The 16,718-nt window shown below is 34.8% G+C and overlaps 1 protein-coding gene across 1 annotated transcript in view; it reads right to left on the bottom strand.

Moving 5' to 3' along the window:
- eEF1gamma (elongation factor 1-gamma) overlaps positions 1 to 16,718 on the bottom strand; it is a 223,886-nt gene that overhangs the window by 129,639 nt on the left and 77,529 nt on the right. Inside the window, exon 4 of the mRNA XM_090399438.1 lies at positions 6,167 to 6,309. Within this exon, the coding sequence (XP_090255564.1) occupies positions 6,167 to 6,309 (143 nt within the window). The remainder of the gene's footprint in view (positions 1 to 6,166; positions 6,310 to 16,718) is intronic.

The raw sequence follows: 16,718 nt of genomic DNA, 5'->3' as shown, positions 1-16,718 counted from the left end.
ACAGGAATCAAACCTTGGAGATTCAGTGGCAAACTCTGAAGGAAACATTGATTGATTCTGCCAGAGAGGCATGTGGTGAGGTTGTGTGCAAAGATAAAAAAATCAGAACTCCCTGGTGGACACAGGAAGTTAAAGAGGCAGTGAAGGAAAAGAAGAAAGCATATCAAAAGTTCCTGGCAAATAAGTCAGCTTTTACTCTTACAGAATACAGAGACAAATGTAAGAAAGCTAAACAGTGTGTAAAACTAGTTAAACAAAAGTCATGGGAGGACTTTGGCAAGAATATAGAAAATAAATATCAAGAAGGTGGCAAAATATTCTGGAGGTTGTTGAAGAAGCTTAGGAATGGAGGAAAGAGTGCTGTAAAAGGAATTAGAGATGATAAAGGTGAAATGAAAACAGGAGAAAAAGATATCCTTGAAATATGGAGTAATTACTTTGAAAAACTGCTAAATGAAACAAGCAGTGATGACAGCAGAGTGATAAAAAACACTGACCAGGCATGCAGTCAGGAATACATATCCATACTTGAAGTAGAAAAAGCCATCAAAGGCTTGAAATGTGGAAAGGCAGCAGGAGTAGATGATATTCGACCAGAAATGCTGAAGTATGGTGGTATAAGAGTCTTACAGTGGCTGCACTGCATAGTTCAGAAACCTGGACAGAGGGACGAATTCCCGATGATTGGAGTAGAGCTCTCATAGTACCCATATATAAAAAGGGAAATAAAACTGAATGTGAGAATTACAGAGGTATTTCCCTACTGAGTGTTCCTGGCAAGATCTATGCAAGTATACTTGAGAAACGGTTGAGAAGAATTGTGGAAGAAAAGCTTGGTGAAGAACAAGCTGGATTCAGGCCAAATAGAGGCTGTCAGGATCAGATCTTCACTTTACGACAAATAGTCGAGAAAGCATGGGAATATAACAAAGATCTGTATTTAAGTTTTGTCGATTTGGAAAAGGCATATGACAAGGTGCCAAGAGAGAAGCTATTCAATACGCTGCAGTTATATGGTGTCAATGGGGCATTATATCAAGCAATACTTACTCTTTATTTGAGTTGTGAGTCAGCAGTTAGAATTGAAGGAAGTACAGGAAGATGGTTTAATGTTAAATCTGGTGTGAGACAAGGATGTACATTATCCCCTCTGTTATTCATTATCTATATGGATCACATTATGAAGGAATGTGGTATTAAACCTGATATCAAAATTGGAGATGTTAATGTCAGCTCTTTGCTTTATGCGGATGATGTTATACTTCTAAATAAATCCGCTACAAGTCTGCAAGATTCTCTGACTAAATTGAATAGCTGTTGTAATAGATATGGTATGAAGGTCAGCAATAAAAAGACAAAGACAATGAAAATAGGCAGAATCATTGAAAATGTCAACTGTGTTGTGAATGGAGAACCTGTGGAACAAGTAAAACATTTCAGCTACTTAGGCACAATTTTTACTGAAGATGGTAAACTAAATATAGAAATAGACAACAGAATCAGCAAAGCTGGTATCGTGGGAAGTCAATTGAATAAATTCATATGGAATAAGAAAGAAATTAGTCGGAACACTAATTAGCTGTATACAAGACTGTGTTCAAACCAATTTTAACTTATGGATCTGAGAGCTGGGTCAGAAGTAAAACACTTGACCAGACTAGAGACCGCAGATATGAGAGTCCTGAGAAAGATTAAAGGAGTGAACAGATGGCATCAATGGCAATATCATATTAAAAATGAGGATATTAGGAAAGAACTTGACATTGTCAGCATCCAGGAATGCATTAGCAGAGCTAATCTCAGGTGTTATAGTCACTGAAACAGAATGGGAGAGGAAAGATTAGCAAAACAAGTGTTCTCCACTAGGTTGGCAGGAAAATGCCCCAGAGGAAGACCAAGATATAGATGGATTGATACAGTAAAAATTGCCTTAGAAGACAGAAACATAAGATATGATAATATTAAAGTTGTGACAAGTAACAGACTGATTTGGAGGAATATTGTTGAAATTGTACACCCCTTGAGGGTACATGGCAGGAATTTGATGATGATGATTAAGCATATTTTCACAAAACCACTGAGGTTGTTAGATATGGACTTGACAACTGCTACCGTCTCAAGGATAAGGTGGTTGGCTCTATGTCCCCCAGTGTCCTATGTCTGTAGATGCGTGTATTCACGGGGCCAATTTGTTTGTTCTGAGGGACAAAATATTCAAATTTCCAGGTGAAACCCCCCCCCCACTTCAATATGAGACTGGCTAACTCACCTTTAGTCGAAAGAGACCAGATAAAGGTTCCTCGTATCTTGGGTAGGAATCGAACCCAGATCTTTCTGACCATAGTGCTTCGTCTATACCGACTGAGCTATGGAGGCTCTTGCATTATTATTGTAAGTATAATTAAATACACGTCGGTCCTTTACTATACCACTGTTTACCCACATGGCAGCTCCAATAAGACTAACGTGTACAGTTGCATTAATAAATGCAAACACATATTTTTAGATAATTTTATCATGTAATAACAGTTAAAAACTCTATATGAAATTCATGCTTTGTATATATAATACTGTAAAAATGAATATAATAAGTAAATCACAATATGTGAGATTTTTGCAGACTATCATCACACTTCCTCCAGCAACATATTTCTTTATAATACACACGGACAAAGAAATTAGCGCACCTGGAAGAAAACATGGTACAACGGCAAAACTAAGCAAATAGCTAGAGTGCGGGGTGGTATGCAAATGATCCAAGTCTGATGTGATTGTGCATGCCCACACACCCTCTGGTTGCACTGCAAGCACGAACCGGCAGCCTTATAAAGCCAGCGTGTAGTTGATAGCCGATTAAAGCAAAAAGTACCGGCCGACGCAAGCTAGAGTACAGAGTGACAACAATGCCAGGTAGATGCCAGAGATGTCGATTTAAGCAACTTACGGACTTTGACAGAGGTATGATCATCGGCATGAAAACCGGAGGGTGGTCGGCACGCCGTACAGACATGCACATGAACTGTTCTGACCATACTGTCTGCTAGTGTTGGGAGATGTGGACACGTTCCGGCACTGCCACAAGGCAGAGCGGCACTGGTCGGATCAGGAGGGCCAACGCTAGAGAGGATCGACAGATCATGCGGCAAGCACGGAGGGATCCCACGGTGACCTGGTCCACTATACAGGCAGATGTAGGGGCTCCTGTGTGCCCATGAACCATTTCCCGACGCCTCTGCGAGGTGTCAGGAAAGGCGTCGGTAAGGGGCAATGGGATCGTAGATGCTCCCATTAACACTGCTGACTCCGTTTGCAGTGGTGTGACGTGGAATGCCATTTGCGATGTGTGGTCTTCAGCGACGAGTGCCGCTTCGTCTTGGGGACAGATGATCATCGTGTCTGGGTGTGGAGGACCCCTGGTCAAGGACACAATCCCGACCTCGCTATCAAGTGCCACACCTCCCGCACAGCAGGCATTATGGTCTGGAGAGCCATAGCTTATGATAGCCGATCACTCCTAGTAGTGGTACATGATGCATTGACGGGGAAGCAGTATGTGGACAACATCCTACGTTCTCCCATTCCTGGCCGGAATACCAGGAGGATAATGCCCATCTGCACACGGCTCGGGTTGCCCAGGCCTGCCTACGTCGTGTACAGACACTTTCATGGCCTGCCCGTTCCCTGGACTTGTCCCCTATCGAGCATGTTTGGGAACATCTGAAACGGCAGCTCCCACCGTGACACAATATCCGGGATTTGGAGCACGGCATCCAACGTGTGGGCCAGTCTGCCGCAGGACAACATCAGGCATCTGTTCGCCACCATGCAGAACCATATTGCAGCATGTAATGCTGCACGAGGCAGTGAAACGCACTACTGATGACCCAATTGCATACCACAGATCCCTTTCTAATTGTCCTTCAGCTCTGTTTTTGCCATCATGTGCATCGCTCACCTGTATCATTACACCAATAAAATTTCAGTTGAATCCTATGCTTCCTTCTTGGTGTGCTAATTTCTTTGTCCATGTGTGTACATAATTCCAAATTGAATGAGAATGTATGTTAAGCAAATTGTAAAATTGTTTTTGGAGTTTTGTTTCAAAAAAGTTAAATGCAAAAGATTAAGCAACTCAAAATTTCTGACCTAATCTATGAATTTTTAAGTGAGTGTGGTGTTAATGTGCAGTGATGGTGATGTGCTACAGATTTAGGGAACTTTCTTCAAACTATTAATTGTAATCCCAAACTCAATCAAGTCTACTGCATACTTTCCCAAACGACATTTTAGCAAGACCTTAACCATTGCTCTCATGCTTTTGCTAGCCTACTATACTGAATAATTTTACACAAGAGAAAGATAACCCTTATAGTCTCATTTTTTGGTCAACTCCTCTATAATTTAATCAATGAAGCAATAATGCTTGGCATTGTGAAGGCTTCTGACAAGATGCTGCATTAAAATCTATTACAAAAACCGAAGTAAATGAGAATGGATGGATGAAGATAATTCTGAGATAAAAGTGGCTGGGTGATAGACCAGATAGCACAATAATAAATATTTCTGCAATCTGCTTAATTCTTCCATAATGCAGTGTTAAGAACAATATGACAACTGCCTGTGGTTGGAAAAAACCTAAGTTTGAATCCTATTTAGGATTTCAGGAACATTTATCAGTGGAATTTTCATCATTTTCAACTGAAGGTGAGCTAATATATGTAGGAGACAGGACTTCCTTCTACAACCTTAAGTTTTTAATTCTACAAGACAGGCAAACTAGCCAGAGATTACACACAACTGATGAACTTATTGACCTCATAATCTTAGTTGCTTCAACTATAATTCCAGTGAAATTAAATCATACATTACTGTTTTTCAGATTCCAAGCAAAATAAGTGCTGGCACTAAAATGAAGAAACAGTACTGTCAATTCTGGAGAAATTGGATGTATTATTTTGAGCATGATCATAACATGCTCAATCGTCCTAAGTGTTTCTTTTTTTTTTTTAATATTTTTTTTTTAGTATAGTCTTCTGATGTTTTAAAAATTAAGCCATATAATTACTGAATATGGCATTATAAGCATTAACACTTGGAATCTCTCATATAATCAAACCAAATCAATAGATCTATCAAATGCTGAAAGAAACAGTGTGGGATTATTCTTCATATTAATTTCAAACTGTCTAATTTTTCCTCTGCCAATTTTGCGAGCATTTCATTTTTTCCTTTATATATTTATTTTTTATTGATCTGATTTTATATTTTGTACTGATTTCATTATTATGGTTATTATTATAGGTTTCCATGATTTATTTCCTTCTGATGAACTGTTTCTGCTTCTCTTATTCCACCCAACATTTTTTTAATATTCTATGATTTGTGCCACTTTTTAAATCTGTAATTCATCTACCTTCCATCAGCAGCTGGTCCACTACAAAGGACCAGATGCTAGGTGTCAACAAGGAGAGAATAAGAATTCCTGTTCTTCACTACATTCTACTAACATTGAACATTTGTACCCAGAGATTAAAATAATGGAATTTGCAAAGGAAAAAACTCTCCTGTGAAGGGCATTTACTAATCTGTGGTTATAAACATATAAAAACAGAAATTCAACAATTTACCTATTTTGTTTTATTTATTTTATTTTAGTTTAAAAGTCAGCAACAGACTTAGGAAGACAGTTTAAAATAGTAATTTATTTTTAGCCATCAAAAATAAATAAATAAATAAATAATAATGAAGGACTGATTTAAAATTTAATTTTTTACAATTTTTAAAACTCCTTCTTACCCAGAGCACACTTCTCAAAATTTACTCTTTGGATACTATGCTAAAAGAAATTCACTATAGGACACCTATTATAATTTCTTTATTCCTTGAGAGTTTTTCATTGTGAAAATAGATCATATTCAGGCAAAAAAATTATCACGGTGCAAAGTATGAAAAGAATAAAAACTTTAATTGTTTAATAATAATTAAATTTTAAGGGTTTCTTTTGTTTTCAGTTTAGGAGACCTCTTACTCTCCAAGACACACAAAAACCACTGGTTTTGTTGAAACAGAAAACATTTTATAAATTCTTGCTGGCTCTGGGCAAGAAACTAACCAGATAATGCAATATTTAATATCAGAGACATTCGTGAATAAAGGAATATAATACCTGTTTATTGCACTGCATAATTCCAAGACATGGAAATACCCAAGTGCATGCAGCTGGAATTATCTCATTATCTGCAAAACTTATCCACTGAAGAATATGAGCTTGATCAATAAGAGTTTCCCCTCGAAGTTGTTCATTACTAACTGAAAAAGAAAACACGAAATTGTGGAAATGTTTATTTATGTAATTATTAAAATATGTTACAGGAATTTATATTTCAAAAGTTTAATATAATGTTGACACAAACCCTTGGCATATGAGATATTTGTTGGCACACTATAAAAATAGGCTAAGATCCTAAAATCCGGTCTCCAGATGAGGAAACTATCCTACTGGAGTCTTATAAATCTCTTTATAAACATAACAGATAGTAAATCCAAGATTTAGCATATTTGTGGGAACAAGATTTTGCATAATGCAGCAAGAAGAGAACAGCAAATCCAAAAATAAACATCTTGTTGCTTAGTTCATCGCCTATAATTTAGTAACTAGCTAAGCGAAGGTTTCTGTGGGTAAGCAATTCTGGAGATAGTTTTCGGTATTGAGACTACACATTTATTAAACAATAAAAAATAAAAGAATAAAAAACCTGACAAGTTTCATTCGTCGTAAGACATATCATCAGGAGTAACGGTGATAAAAGTTTAACACAACAACCAAAAGAAGAGAACAGCAAATCCAAAAATAAACATCTTGTTGCTTAGTTCATCACCTATAATTTAGTAACTAGCTAAGCGAAGGTTTCTGTGGGTAAGCAATTCTGGAGATAGTTTTCGGTATTGAGACTACACATTTATTAAACAATAAAAAATAAAAGAATAAAAAACCTGACAAGTTTCATTCATCGTAAGACATATCATCAGGAGTAACGGTGTATAAAAGTTTAACACAACAACCAAAAATTATTGATAACTGATAGTCAATTAATGTTTTTTTTTGACTTCACAACTGTTCATTAATTCAGAACCCGAATACAAAATGATACGTTTTTTACTATATGGTTGTTGGAACAATGCTAGTTGTTGCCACGTGCTGTGGCTCACGTGTGTTATATCTGAGGTCTGAGACAATTTAAGAACTATTTCACAAGAAAATTTAAAGAAGCTGCGAAAATGCTTAGAATTCCTACACAATGCTATAAAAATCAAGGCTTGATTTTACATCAAGTGTGGTCTGCTTTTATCAAAAATTCAACTGCCTCGGACTTCAGATATAACACGCGTGAGCCACAGAACATGGCAACAACTAGCATTGTTCCAACAGCTATACAGTAACAAACGTATCATTTTATATTCAGGTTCTCAATAAATGAACAGTTGTGAAGTCAAAAAAAAAAAAAAAAAAAAAAACATCTAATTGACTATCAATTATCAATAATCTTTAGTTGTTAAACTTTTATACACCATTACCTCTGATGATGTAAGTCTTACGATGAATGAAACTTGTCGGGGTTTTTTATTCTTTAATAAACGTGATCTCAATACCGAAAACTCTCTCTCTAGTAACTAGCTTCTCAAAGATGATGTAGATGTAGTTCACTTATATATTTTTATGTGCTTCCAGTCACAAAAGGTTTGTTTGTAAACACACACACACACACACACACATTTATAGTACATTCATACTGGGAGTGGGCTAAGCATTTTTTTTTCTATTTCATTGATTTTATTTTTTTGTTTATTATATTTTTTACATAGTCCAGAAACCCTACTTTAGAGGCAAAACACAAAACTTTTTCAAGCCACTTCAGGCTTCCAATAATTGGGATAGTGGTCTCACACCAGGCAATGAAATTCATCTCCAACCTAAAGACATTCACAAATATCTATGTCCACAGTGGGATTCGAACCTGCAGCCTGTTTACTGGAGAGCAGATAAGCTAATCACTTGCCAACCAGACCAGCAAATGCATTATGAAATTTAAATGCACTATAAAATGCAACATATATAATAACAATACTATATTATCTATTATTACAAGAACCACAAGAAGTCCAAAGATTCATCGAGGGAGGGCACCTACTCCATAACTCTCCATCTCCACCACTACATCTACCAATACTATTATCTTAATCTACACTGTTGTTTCTCAAACTTCAGATATCTGAGTATCTCTTCTTAAATTTTCAATATTACCAAGTACCCCCTTATCAAATAATAAATAAATAAAGTATATTTAATTATAAATGTCTATTTTATTTGAATTTATGTTTATGTAATCAAAAAATATGATTTATTTTTAATAGAAAAAAATTTGGAATAGGTTCCTCTTCATTTCCTATCCATGAAAATCCACATTTCAAGTAATATCATATCATACTTACGAAGATTTTTAATCCTCTTCCTAGTTGGTTCTCTAGAGATGTAAGACGACACACCCTTATCAATTTCATTTCATCCAGATGCAATATCAACGTTTTCTTGTTGCTTACAGCTACTTCTATTTGCTATATTGCTCTCTTTTGTGGTTTTTATAAATCCAATCTTTAACCAATGATCCATACTTAAGAATTTGAAAGCTAAAAAAATTACCGTAGTTACTCGAATATAACTTGCACTTTTTTCTCAAAATTAAAGCTAAAAATTCGGGTGCGAAACATATGCAGGGAGTTTCGGAAACTAAAGTTTTCAGAAAAAAAAATGCAAATGGTGTGACTTACCAAGAAGCTCCAACTCACTATCGCTACTTTAAGCATCGAGAACAGTTTCCTTGTGTGCATCGTCAAAATCCTCTATCCAAAAAATTACCAGTAATTTAGAAGACTTGAGATATGTAGAGCAGCTATGAAGAGGTGCATATGATTGGTGCAGTATTAACAAAAGATAGCGTGAAGCAAAGACAAATTAGCATTCCAACAGTTGAGTTGAAATGCTAATTCTCTTCAACCGAATTCCACAATATCTGATGAAACACGTTTACTATATATTTCACAGTTTTAACATGTTCACGACGGGGTGGTGTCAAGCAAAACCATATGTTGCACCGACAACATATGGTTTGCATGAGTCTATACAGCAATTTCTGTTGGAGGGGAGAAGTGATAAGTGATTCATTAGTTAGTGCCTTTTTATCCCAGTTGGCTCTAATTGCACTATTTGTTGAGAAATATAATGATTGCATGCATTAATGACGCATAGCCGAAAATTGTCACTTACTCCCTGAAGACCTTTTGCGTACCCTGGGGGGTACGCGGTACCACACTTGGAGAAACACTAATCTACACCAATGCCATCTACTGCCCACCACCACCATTAGTATTTTGTCTGTAAATTGCATGTTCTGAAGGCCAATTCTGTATGCAAGATGAAAAACCAGAGTTTCTGAGAAGAAAAAACCCTGCTACAGCTACGAGATTGGCTAACTCACTTTCAATTAAAAAAAAAAAAAAAAAACATATAGTTTCTCCCCATCATGACTAGAATCAAACTTAGGCCTTTTCCAATCGAAGGGTGCAACATACCATTGTTCTTCCAATTGAAACACAGAGGCTTGCACAAGCACACATGCACGTACAGTACAGTACTAACATTTTAATAGCATTTTTGAAAAAAGTGCCGGTTTAAAACATTACAGATTATTCAAATGGTCAAGACATTGGATGTAAGTAGAATCAAATAGGCAATGATCAGTACTGCTCAAATATAATCTCTTACAGTTTATTATTTAACAGTATATTTCACCTATTTTAATCTTTATCTCGGTCACACCAAACATGTCGTGGTACTTTTCTAATTCTTCTGTGACTTGCACTTGTTTTTTCAGCTGCTACTCATACAATGTTTCGCATCACTTCTGCTGACATTCAGTTTGTGTTCCAGTAACTGAATTTTGCTATATTTGACTGTTTGCTCTGGTTCCACCATGAAATGGTGTGGGATCTTACTGAACTGGCCAAGGTCCCATCTAGCACAATATTTCACCATATTATATCATCGTTTTGGTTTTAGTCAATAAAATAATATTCTTGTCATATGACATGTTAGGTTCCAAAGCCATTGGATAGCAAATCATTACCTTTTTTCCCCCTCTCACTTATAGATGTAATAGCTAAATAACATTTTTAAGTAGTAATTATATGAGTAACTGAATAACATTTATTTACATAAGCTAATGCATAGGAAAAAGGTCTAAAATATGCCTCATCACTAAATTCAATAATTTTAATGTAATAGGTTTATGAATTTTCCTTCTTTTCACTGGATAATAATCTAGTGAAATATTGTTGTTAATAATAATCTACCATTATTAACAACAATAAAATAAAAAACCTTATAATTTATAACTAAAAACTGAGAGAGAGAGAGATGCAGTGAGCAATGACATAAACAGTTCCACAAAAACTGTGCATGTTGATTCACGGGAGTGCCATGTCACTAAAACCATCATATGAGCAAGTGCAGTGTCATACTGGTCATAACTGAAAATAGTCATATAAGTGGATTGTCGTATAGCATGGCCTTACTGAAAAGAATGCAATTTGGCTGGCTAAGTCCCGAATTGCAGTCAATCCTTGTTCATTTAGTATCCAGGTGGATACATGTCAAACCTTGCGAAGGTGAGGAGTGATGGACATTAAGAAATGCATTTTTTTTTTAATGACTCCCACCAACGTTAAAACATTTTTCATTTTTTTATTTATATTTATTTCTTTATATAGTTCAGAAACCCTGCTGAGTATATAGAAAACCAACTCATAGTGGTAAATACACTGATTCTAACTCACATCATCACCCTTGTCAGAAATATGGTGTAATCAAATCTTTAGTGAACAGAGCTCATAAAATGTGTTCTACAGATTCTCTTCTAAACAAAGAACTGTTTATTATCAGAACTACCTTTATTGCTAATGGTTATAATGCAAAAACTATTGAAAAAATAATCAATCATGGCTGCCATCCTAACCTGCTGCAAGAAGAAATTACCAGAATTTGTATTCCATATGTTAAAGAACTTTCAAAAGAGATAGCAAGATTCCTTTGACAGATTAATGTGCAAGTCACTTTCTGTCCAGTTCGCAAACTTAAAATATCTTCCATATCTCACCTAAAGACAAATATCCTCCTCTTTCTTATCCTGGAGTTTACAGAATCCCCTGCTCTTGTGAATTATGGACAAACTGATTGAGCTGCACAAATTCGTCTTGAAGAACATCAGGGATGCAATTTTACTTAAAGAACCCAACAAATCCAGATTAGTAGGCCACTCTTTATTTACAAAACACAGGATTCAGTGGAACAAAATCAAAATGTTACACAAAAGTTACTTCTTCTGGAAAGTAACTTTTGTGTAACATTTTGGTGTTATGTTTAACTTTTTAAATACAAACATAATTTAATTTGTAATTAAATTGTTTATATTTACAATTTTTAACTAAATTAATTTATTGTGATTTATTTTGAATATCCATTAATGCAGATGGAGCTATTCTCCTGCAGCCGATAGTGAACATAATATGATGTGCTTTCAACTGAAATGTTCTTTTTTTGTGTTTTCCTATAACTATATTGATAATGGCTATGAAATTTCTTCTTCTCTTCCATCTGAGAAGGGTTGAGTCTTCCATTGAGCAGGATCTTCCAGTCTTCTCTATTCCTTGCTGTTCAAAAAAGTTCCTTATATGTTCTGCATCAAGAAACGTTCTTTATTGATTTCAGCCAGGTAATTCTTGGTCTTCCGGGTCTTCTTTTTTCAGTTTTGAAAAGTATTGATTAGGACGTTAGGAAGTCTGTCTGCATCCATGCGTACAGTGTGGCCAAACCATCTCAGTTATTGTTTTCTAATTTTTTCTATTATTCTCTTTTATACAATAATTCTTGTCTGACTGTGCTGTTTGTTTTCTTTTCTATCCAACTTGTTCCATTTATTTTTCTTAATCTTAAGCATTTCATTTCAAATGCCAGCAGTTTTTTCTCCTCTGTTTTCTTAATTGCCCATGCTTCTGCTCCATAGATGACTGTTGGTATAATTATTGATTCATATAATTCGATTTTGGCTTGCTTATATATCTTGTTTGTTTTCCAGATTTTCTGGAAAACAAACAAGATATATAATTTTCCCATGATGGTCCATCCTATAACTATTCTGTGTTTGTTTTGTTTCAAGTTCATCTATGTTTCTGTTAGTTTTGATCCAAGATATATGAAGTTGTCTACTTGTTCTCCATTTAGGATAGCTGAGATGGTAGTTCTGTTCCTCCCTATTTTCATCACTTTTGTCTTTTGTATATTTATTGTCATGTCATATGTTTTTACAGGTTTCATTTAGCTTGTTTATCAACCTTTGTAGTTCATCTGGGGTTCTTGTAATAAGGACGAGATCATCCGCATATTTGATATTATTTATGTTTAAACAATTGACATTGATTCCAGGCTCATTGTCTATTGCCTTCTTTACAATTTCATCTAGATATATGTTGAATAGGCATTGGGGATAATGGGCATCCTTGCATTACTTCTTTTTGGATCTCTATGGGTTCTGTTGTGAGTGTATCCTTTTTAATAATTGCATTTGTCTTAGAGTAATATTTGATCAAAAACTATTATATATTTATCTATTTGCTTTTTCTAGTAGAACTTTAAGAAGGACTTCTCTATTGATGCTATCGAAAGCTTGTTTAAAGACCACAAAACAACAATATAGTTCTTTATGGTCTTCCCAACTTAGCTCTGCTAATTGGTGCAATGTGAAAATCTGGTCTATTGTTGAATAGTTTCCTTGGAAACTAGCTTGTTCTATTCCTATCAGTTCTTCATAGGTGTTTTTTTAATCTATTTTGTATAATTCTTACGAATATTTTATAGGTGTTTGAGTAAACTGATTGGTCTGTAATTTCTGCAGTCTCTTTTCTTGTATATTGGGATCTCTCCTGTTTGTAGTATTTTATTGAATAGGATTGCTAAATATTCTATTGATGAGCTGTCTCCATATAACAGTTCAGTAGGGATAGTATCGATGCCTGGTGCCTTACTGTTTTTCATCTGTTTTATTATGTATCTAACTTCCTATAAAATTTTTGGGTGGTCGTTATTTTCTTCTATTGTTGGCATTGTAGTTTTGTTTCCTTGGTGAAAGACAGCCTTAAAATGATTTGACCATATTTTTCTTATATCTTCAATATTCCCAGTTTCAGTCATGTTGTTTATCATTGTTACTGCTTTTGCTGAGAATTCCTCTGTAATTTCTCTTATAGTGTCATGGAAGACTTAAGTTGTATTGTTGGTATGATTCTTGACATTTCTTAGCTTTTTTTCTTCTAACCATTTTTCTTTGGCTTTTTTGCAGAGGTTATTAACTTAATTTTTTAGTACTCTGTATTTTCTCTATTCTCTTCATTGTTTTGTTGGTTTACAAGTAGCTTGGCCTCTCTTTTTTCTTCTATTGTAGTTAAGATTTCTTGGGTTATCCACTGTTTGTTTATTTTGGGTTTGGTAACTAGAGTGTCTTTTGCAATTGATAATGCTGCTTCTTTTCCTTCTGTTCTGGAAGATGAAGGGTTTAAATTTTGAGCACATCTTCTAAAAATTAACTTTTGCTTGAGCTATCTTTTAGTTTTGATAGGTTGATGTTTTCTTCTTTTCTAATATCTTTTCTTGTTGAATTTTATCTTCACTTTGGCAGTTAATATTTCGTGGTCAGTGTTGAAATCAAAGCTTCTTAATGTTCATACATTATTTACTGATCTTTTCCATTGTTAGTTTATGATGATATAGTCTATGCAGTTCTTTATATTACCGTCTGGGGATGTCCACACGTATATTTATTATTAGGGCGAAGATAGAACAATGTTTTTGAAATCATTAGATTGTTTGCTTTACAGAAGTGGAATAACTGTTCTCCTCTGTCGTTAAGCTCTCTATATCCAATCCCCATCACACCTTTTTTGTCTGCTGTGAACTGTCCTAATTTAGCGTTAAAATCGCCCGTCACTATCATGAGTTCTCTATTTCCTGTTGTAGTTCTTCATAGAAATTTTCCATTTTTTCCTCTGAATGGTTACTGTCTGGTGCATATATTTGGATTATTTTAATTGTTTGACCTTTTTCTTTTGCTTGAAATTTGGCTGTGATTATTCTAGGAGACACAGGTTTTATTTCAATTACTGAGTGTGTAAGTTTCTTCTCCATTAATAATGCAACTCCTTCTCCGTGTATGTTATCTTTTCTTCCTGAGAAATATAGTCTTCTTTCTGGTAAATCAATGAATCCATCTCCGCACCATTGTGTCTCTGATAAGCCTAAAACACTCCATTTCAGTCTTTTTAAATTTTCCTGGACTAATTGCAATTTTCCAGGTCGGTATAATGATCTCATGTTGAGGGTGGCTACGTGTTTCACGTCCTTTGCTGACCACATTGCTGATTTCTCACCTACTCTATGTGGTCTTCGAGTAGGTGCGTCAGCTGTCCTGTATGCAGTAGCACTATCTTGGTTTGTAGACTTTTTCCTGTTCATGGAAGTTACTGGCATAATAATGTAGCCAGCTCGCCATGCCTCTGCTACATCCTTTAGTCCATGGCTCTTTATTAAGAAAGTTTTAAAGCGAATAAAAGTTGGGCTTTTATTCACTTTAAAACTTTCTTAGATGTTCTTCTTTACCATCTTCACTAAAAATCATGCCTAAGTAGCTGAAATGTTTTACTTGTTCCACAGGTTCCCCATTCACAATGCAGCTGACATTTTCAATGCTTCTGCCTATTTTCATTGTCTTTGTCTTCTTCATATCATATCTATTACAACATTTATTCAATTTAGTCAGTGAATCTTGCAGACTTGTGGCGATTTATTTAGAAGTATAACAAGATCCGCATAAAGCAAAGAGCTGACATTAGCATCTCCATTGATATCAGGTTTAATACCACTTTCCTTCATAATGTGATCCACATAGATAATGAATAACAGAGGGGATAATCATCTTTCTTTAGAGTCAATATTAAACACTTGATCATTATCATCAGTGTGGTTAAAAACTTCAGGAAATTGCTCTAATTTTCCTTTTTCACCTAATGTGTCGTCCAAACAGCATTCTAATCTACACAAGGACACAGTACCATCAACAAAATTACATGCAAAAGCATGACGTTTCAGAAAATGAATTCCAAATATTACTTGTACATTTGGATTAGTGGAAGAACTACTAATGGATGACAAACTTTCAAAGGAAAACAAGGAATTGAAATAAAAAACTTTATTTGCTTATCAGCTGAAATTTCTGATTCAAATATACCCTTCAGCTTAATTGGATAACTTAAACTGAAATGTCATTTGGAATTAAAGTTTTAATTTTATTAAACAAACTATAAGAAATGAGTGAAATATGTGCACCAGTGTCAAGTAAGATTTCACAAGGCAAATTTTCAATAAATCCTTGTAGAACTGTTAAAGGATTATCTCCATTAGCATGAGAAACTAATGCTACATCAAACTCTCTTTTAGGGTATGAGCTGCCTTTAGCTTTACCCATGTCTAACGAGTAGTTTGAGATTTCTGTCCTTGCCAGTATGATATTGGAATAATAATTATTTCCAAATTTTTTCTTTATTCTCGGATTTCTTATGTTGAAAACAGAATTTATCCCTAACATAAGAGCAAAAAACCTGGTCTTTAGCAAAATAACCAGGTTTATTGCATCTTAAACATTTTGAACATATCTCCTTTGAGATCTTTTATTCCTGGCAATACCATTTGATTTACAAGAAGAAGATTGATTATCTGTAGGATTCTTGGATTTTGTTAAATAAAATATCATCTTAAACAGAAGTTCCTGTCCTTTCAGTATTGGTCTCTGTTGTCTTTCTATCTCTCCACTAAGAAATGTTTTCAATTCCTCTATTTTTCCCAAATCCTGTGATTGTACCTTGGAGTCAGATTCTGGAACATCTTTAGTTCAATTCACAAAAATTTCCTTAGATTGTTTCTTTTTCTTAGCACCTTTTAATTTTTGAAACTTCCCTTCTCTCACTTTATCTGCAGCCACTGTATTAGGAGAATAAGCTTCATTATACTGAAAAGAGTTTGCCTGTTTATTATTTGTGGAATGAAATATATCTTAAGTCACTCTTCCTTCCCCTTGCAAGCTGAAAACATTATTCAAGATTTTTAACCTTTTTAATCTTGTATGCTGTTTCTTTCAAATTATCTTTAAGGCCATACCTAAACTGATAAAACAGTAACCATTCTAAAGAGAATCTTCTCTTCTATGTTTCAGTAAGGAAATACCACGAGTAGACATAATAATTAAAATTATAATAACAGAATCACTCACGTAAAAATATTATTTATTAGTAGAATTTTCGCAAGAGTATCACAGGCATCTTCAGTACACGTATAAGGCTAATTAAGCAATAACTGACAATTCCAAAAGCTGCCACCTAAGTAGCTAATGTAAGAAAGACAACTAAAAAAAGATCCCCACACTTGAAAATTCTGATATTAGCAAAGTTTTAAATGTTGCATAACTGTCAGTGTCTCTCAGTAAAGCGGATGTGTTTAAGAACAATTTGGCTTTGCCCAATAATTTTTTATTACGAAGTATAACTAACAAATGGAAATCTCA

This window comes from Typopeltis vanoorti, chromosome 10, assembly GCF_054136105.1.
Source record: "Typopeltis vanoorti isolate ZY-2024b chromosome 10, IOZ_Tvanoo_1.0, whole genome shotgun sequence".
Taxonomy (NCBI): domain Eukaryota; kingdom Metazoa; phylum Arthropoda; class Arachnida; order Uropygi; family Thelyphonidae; genus Typopeltis; species Typopeltis vanoorti.
Note: the sequence above shows the minus strand (reverse complement) of the source record. Positions and strands in the feature narration are given on the sequence as shown.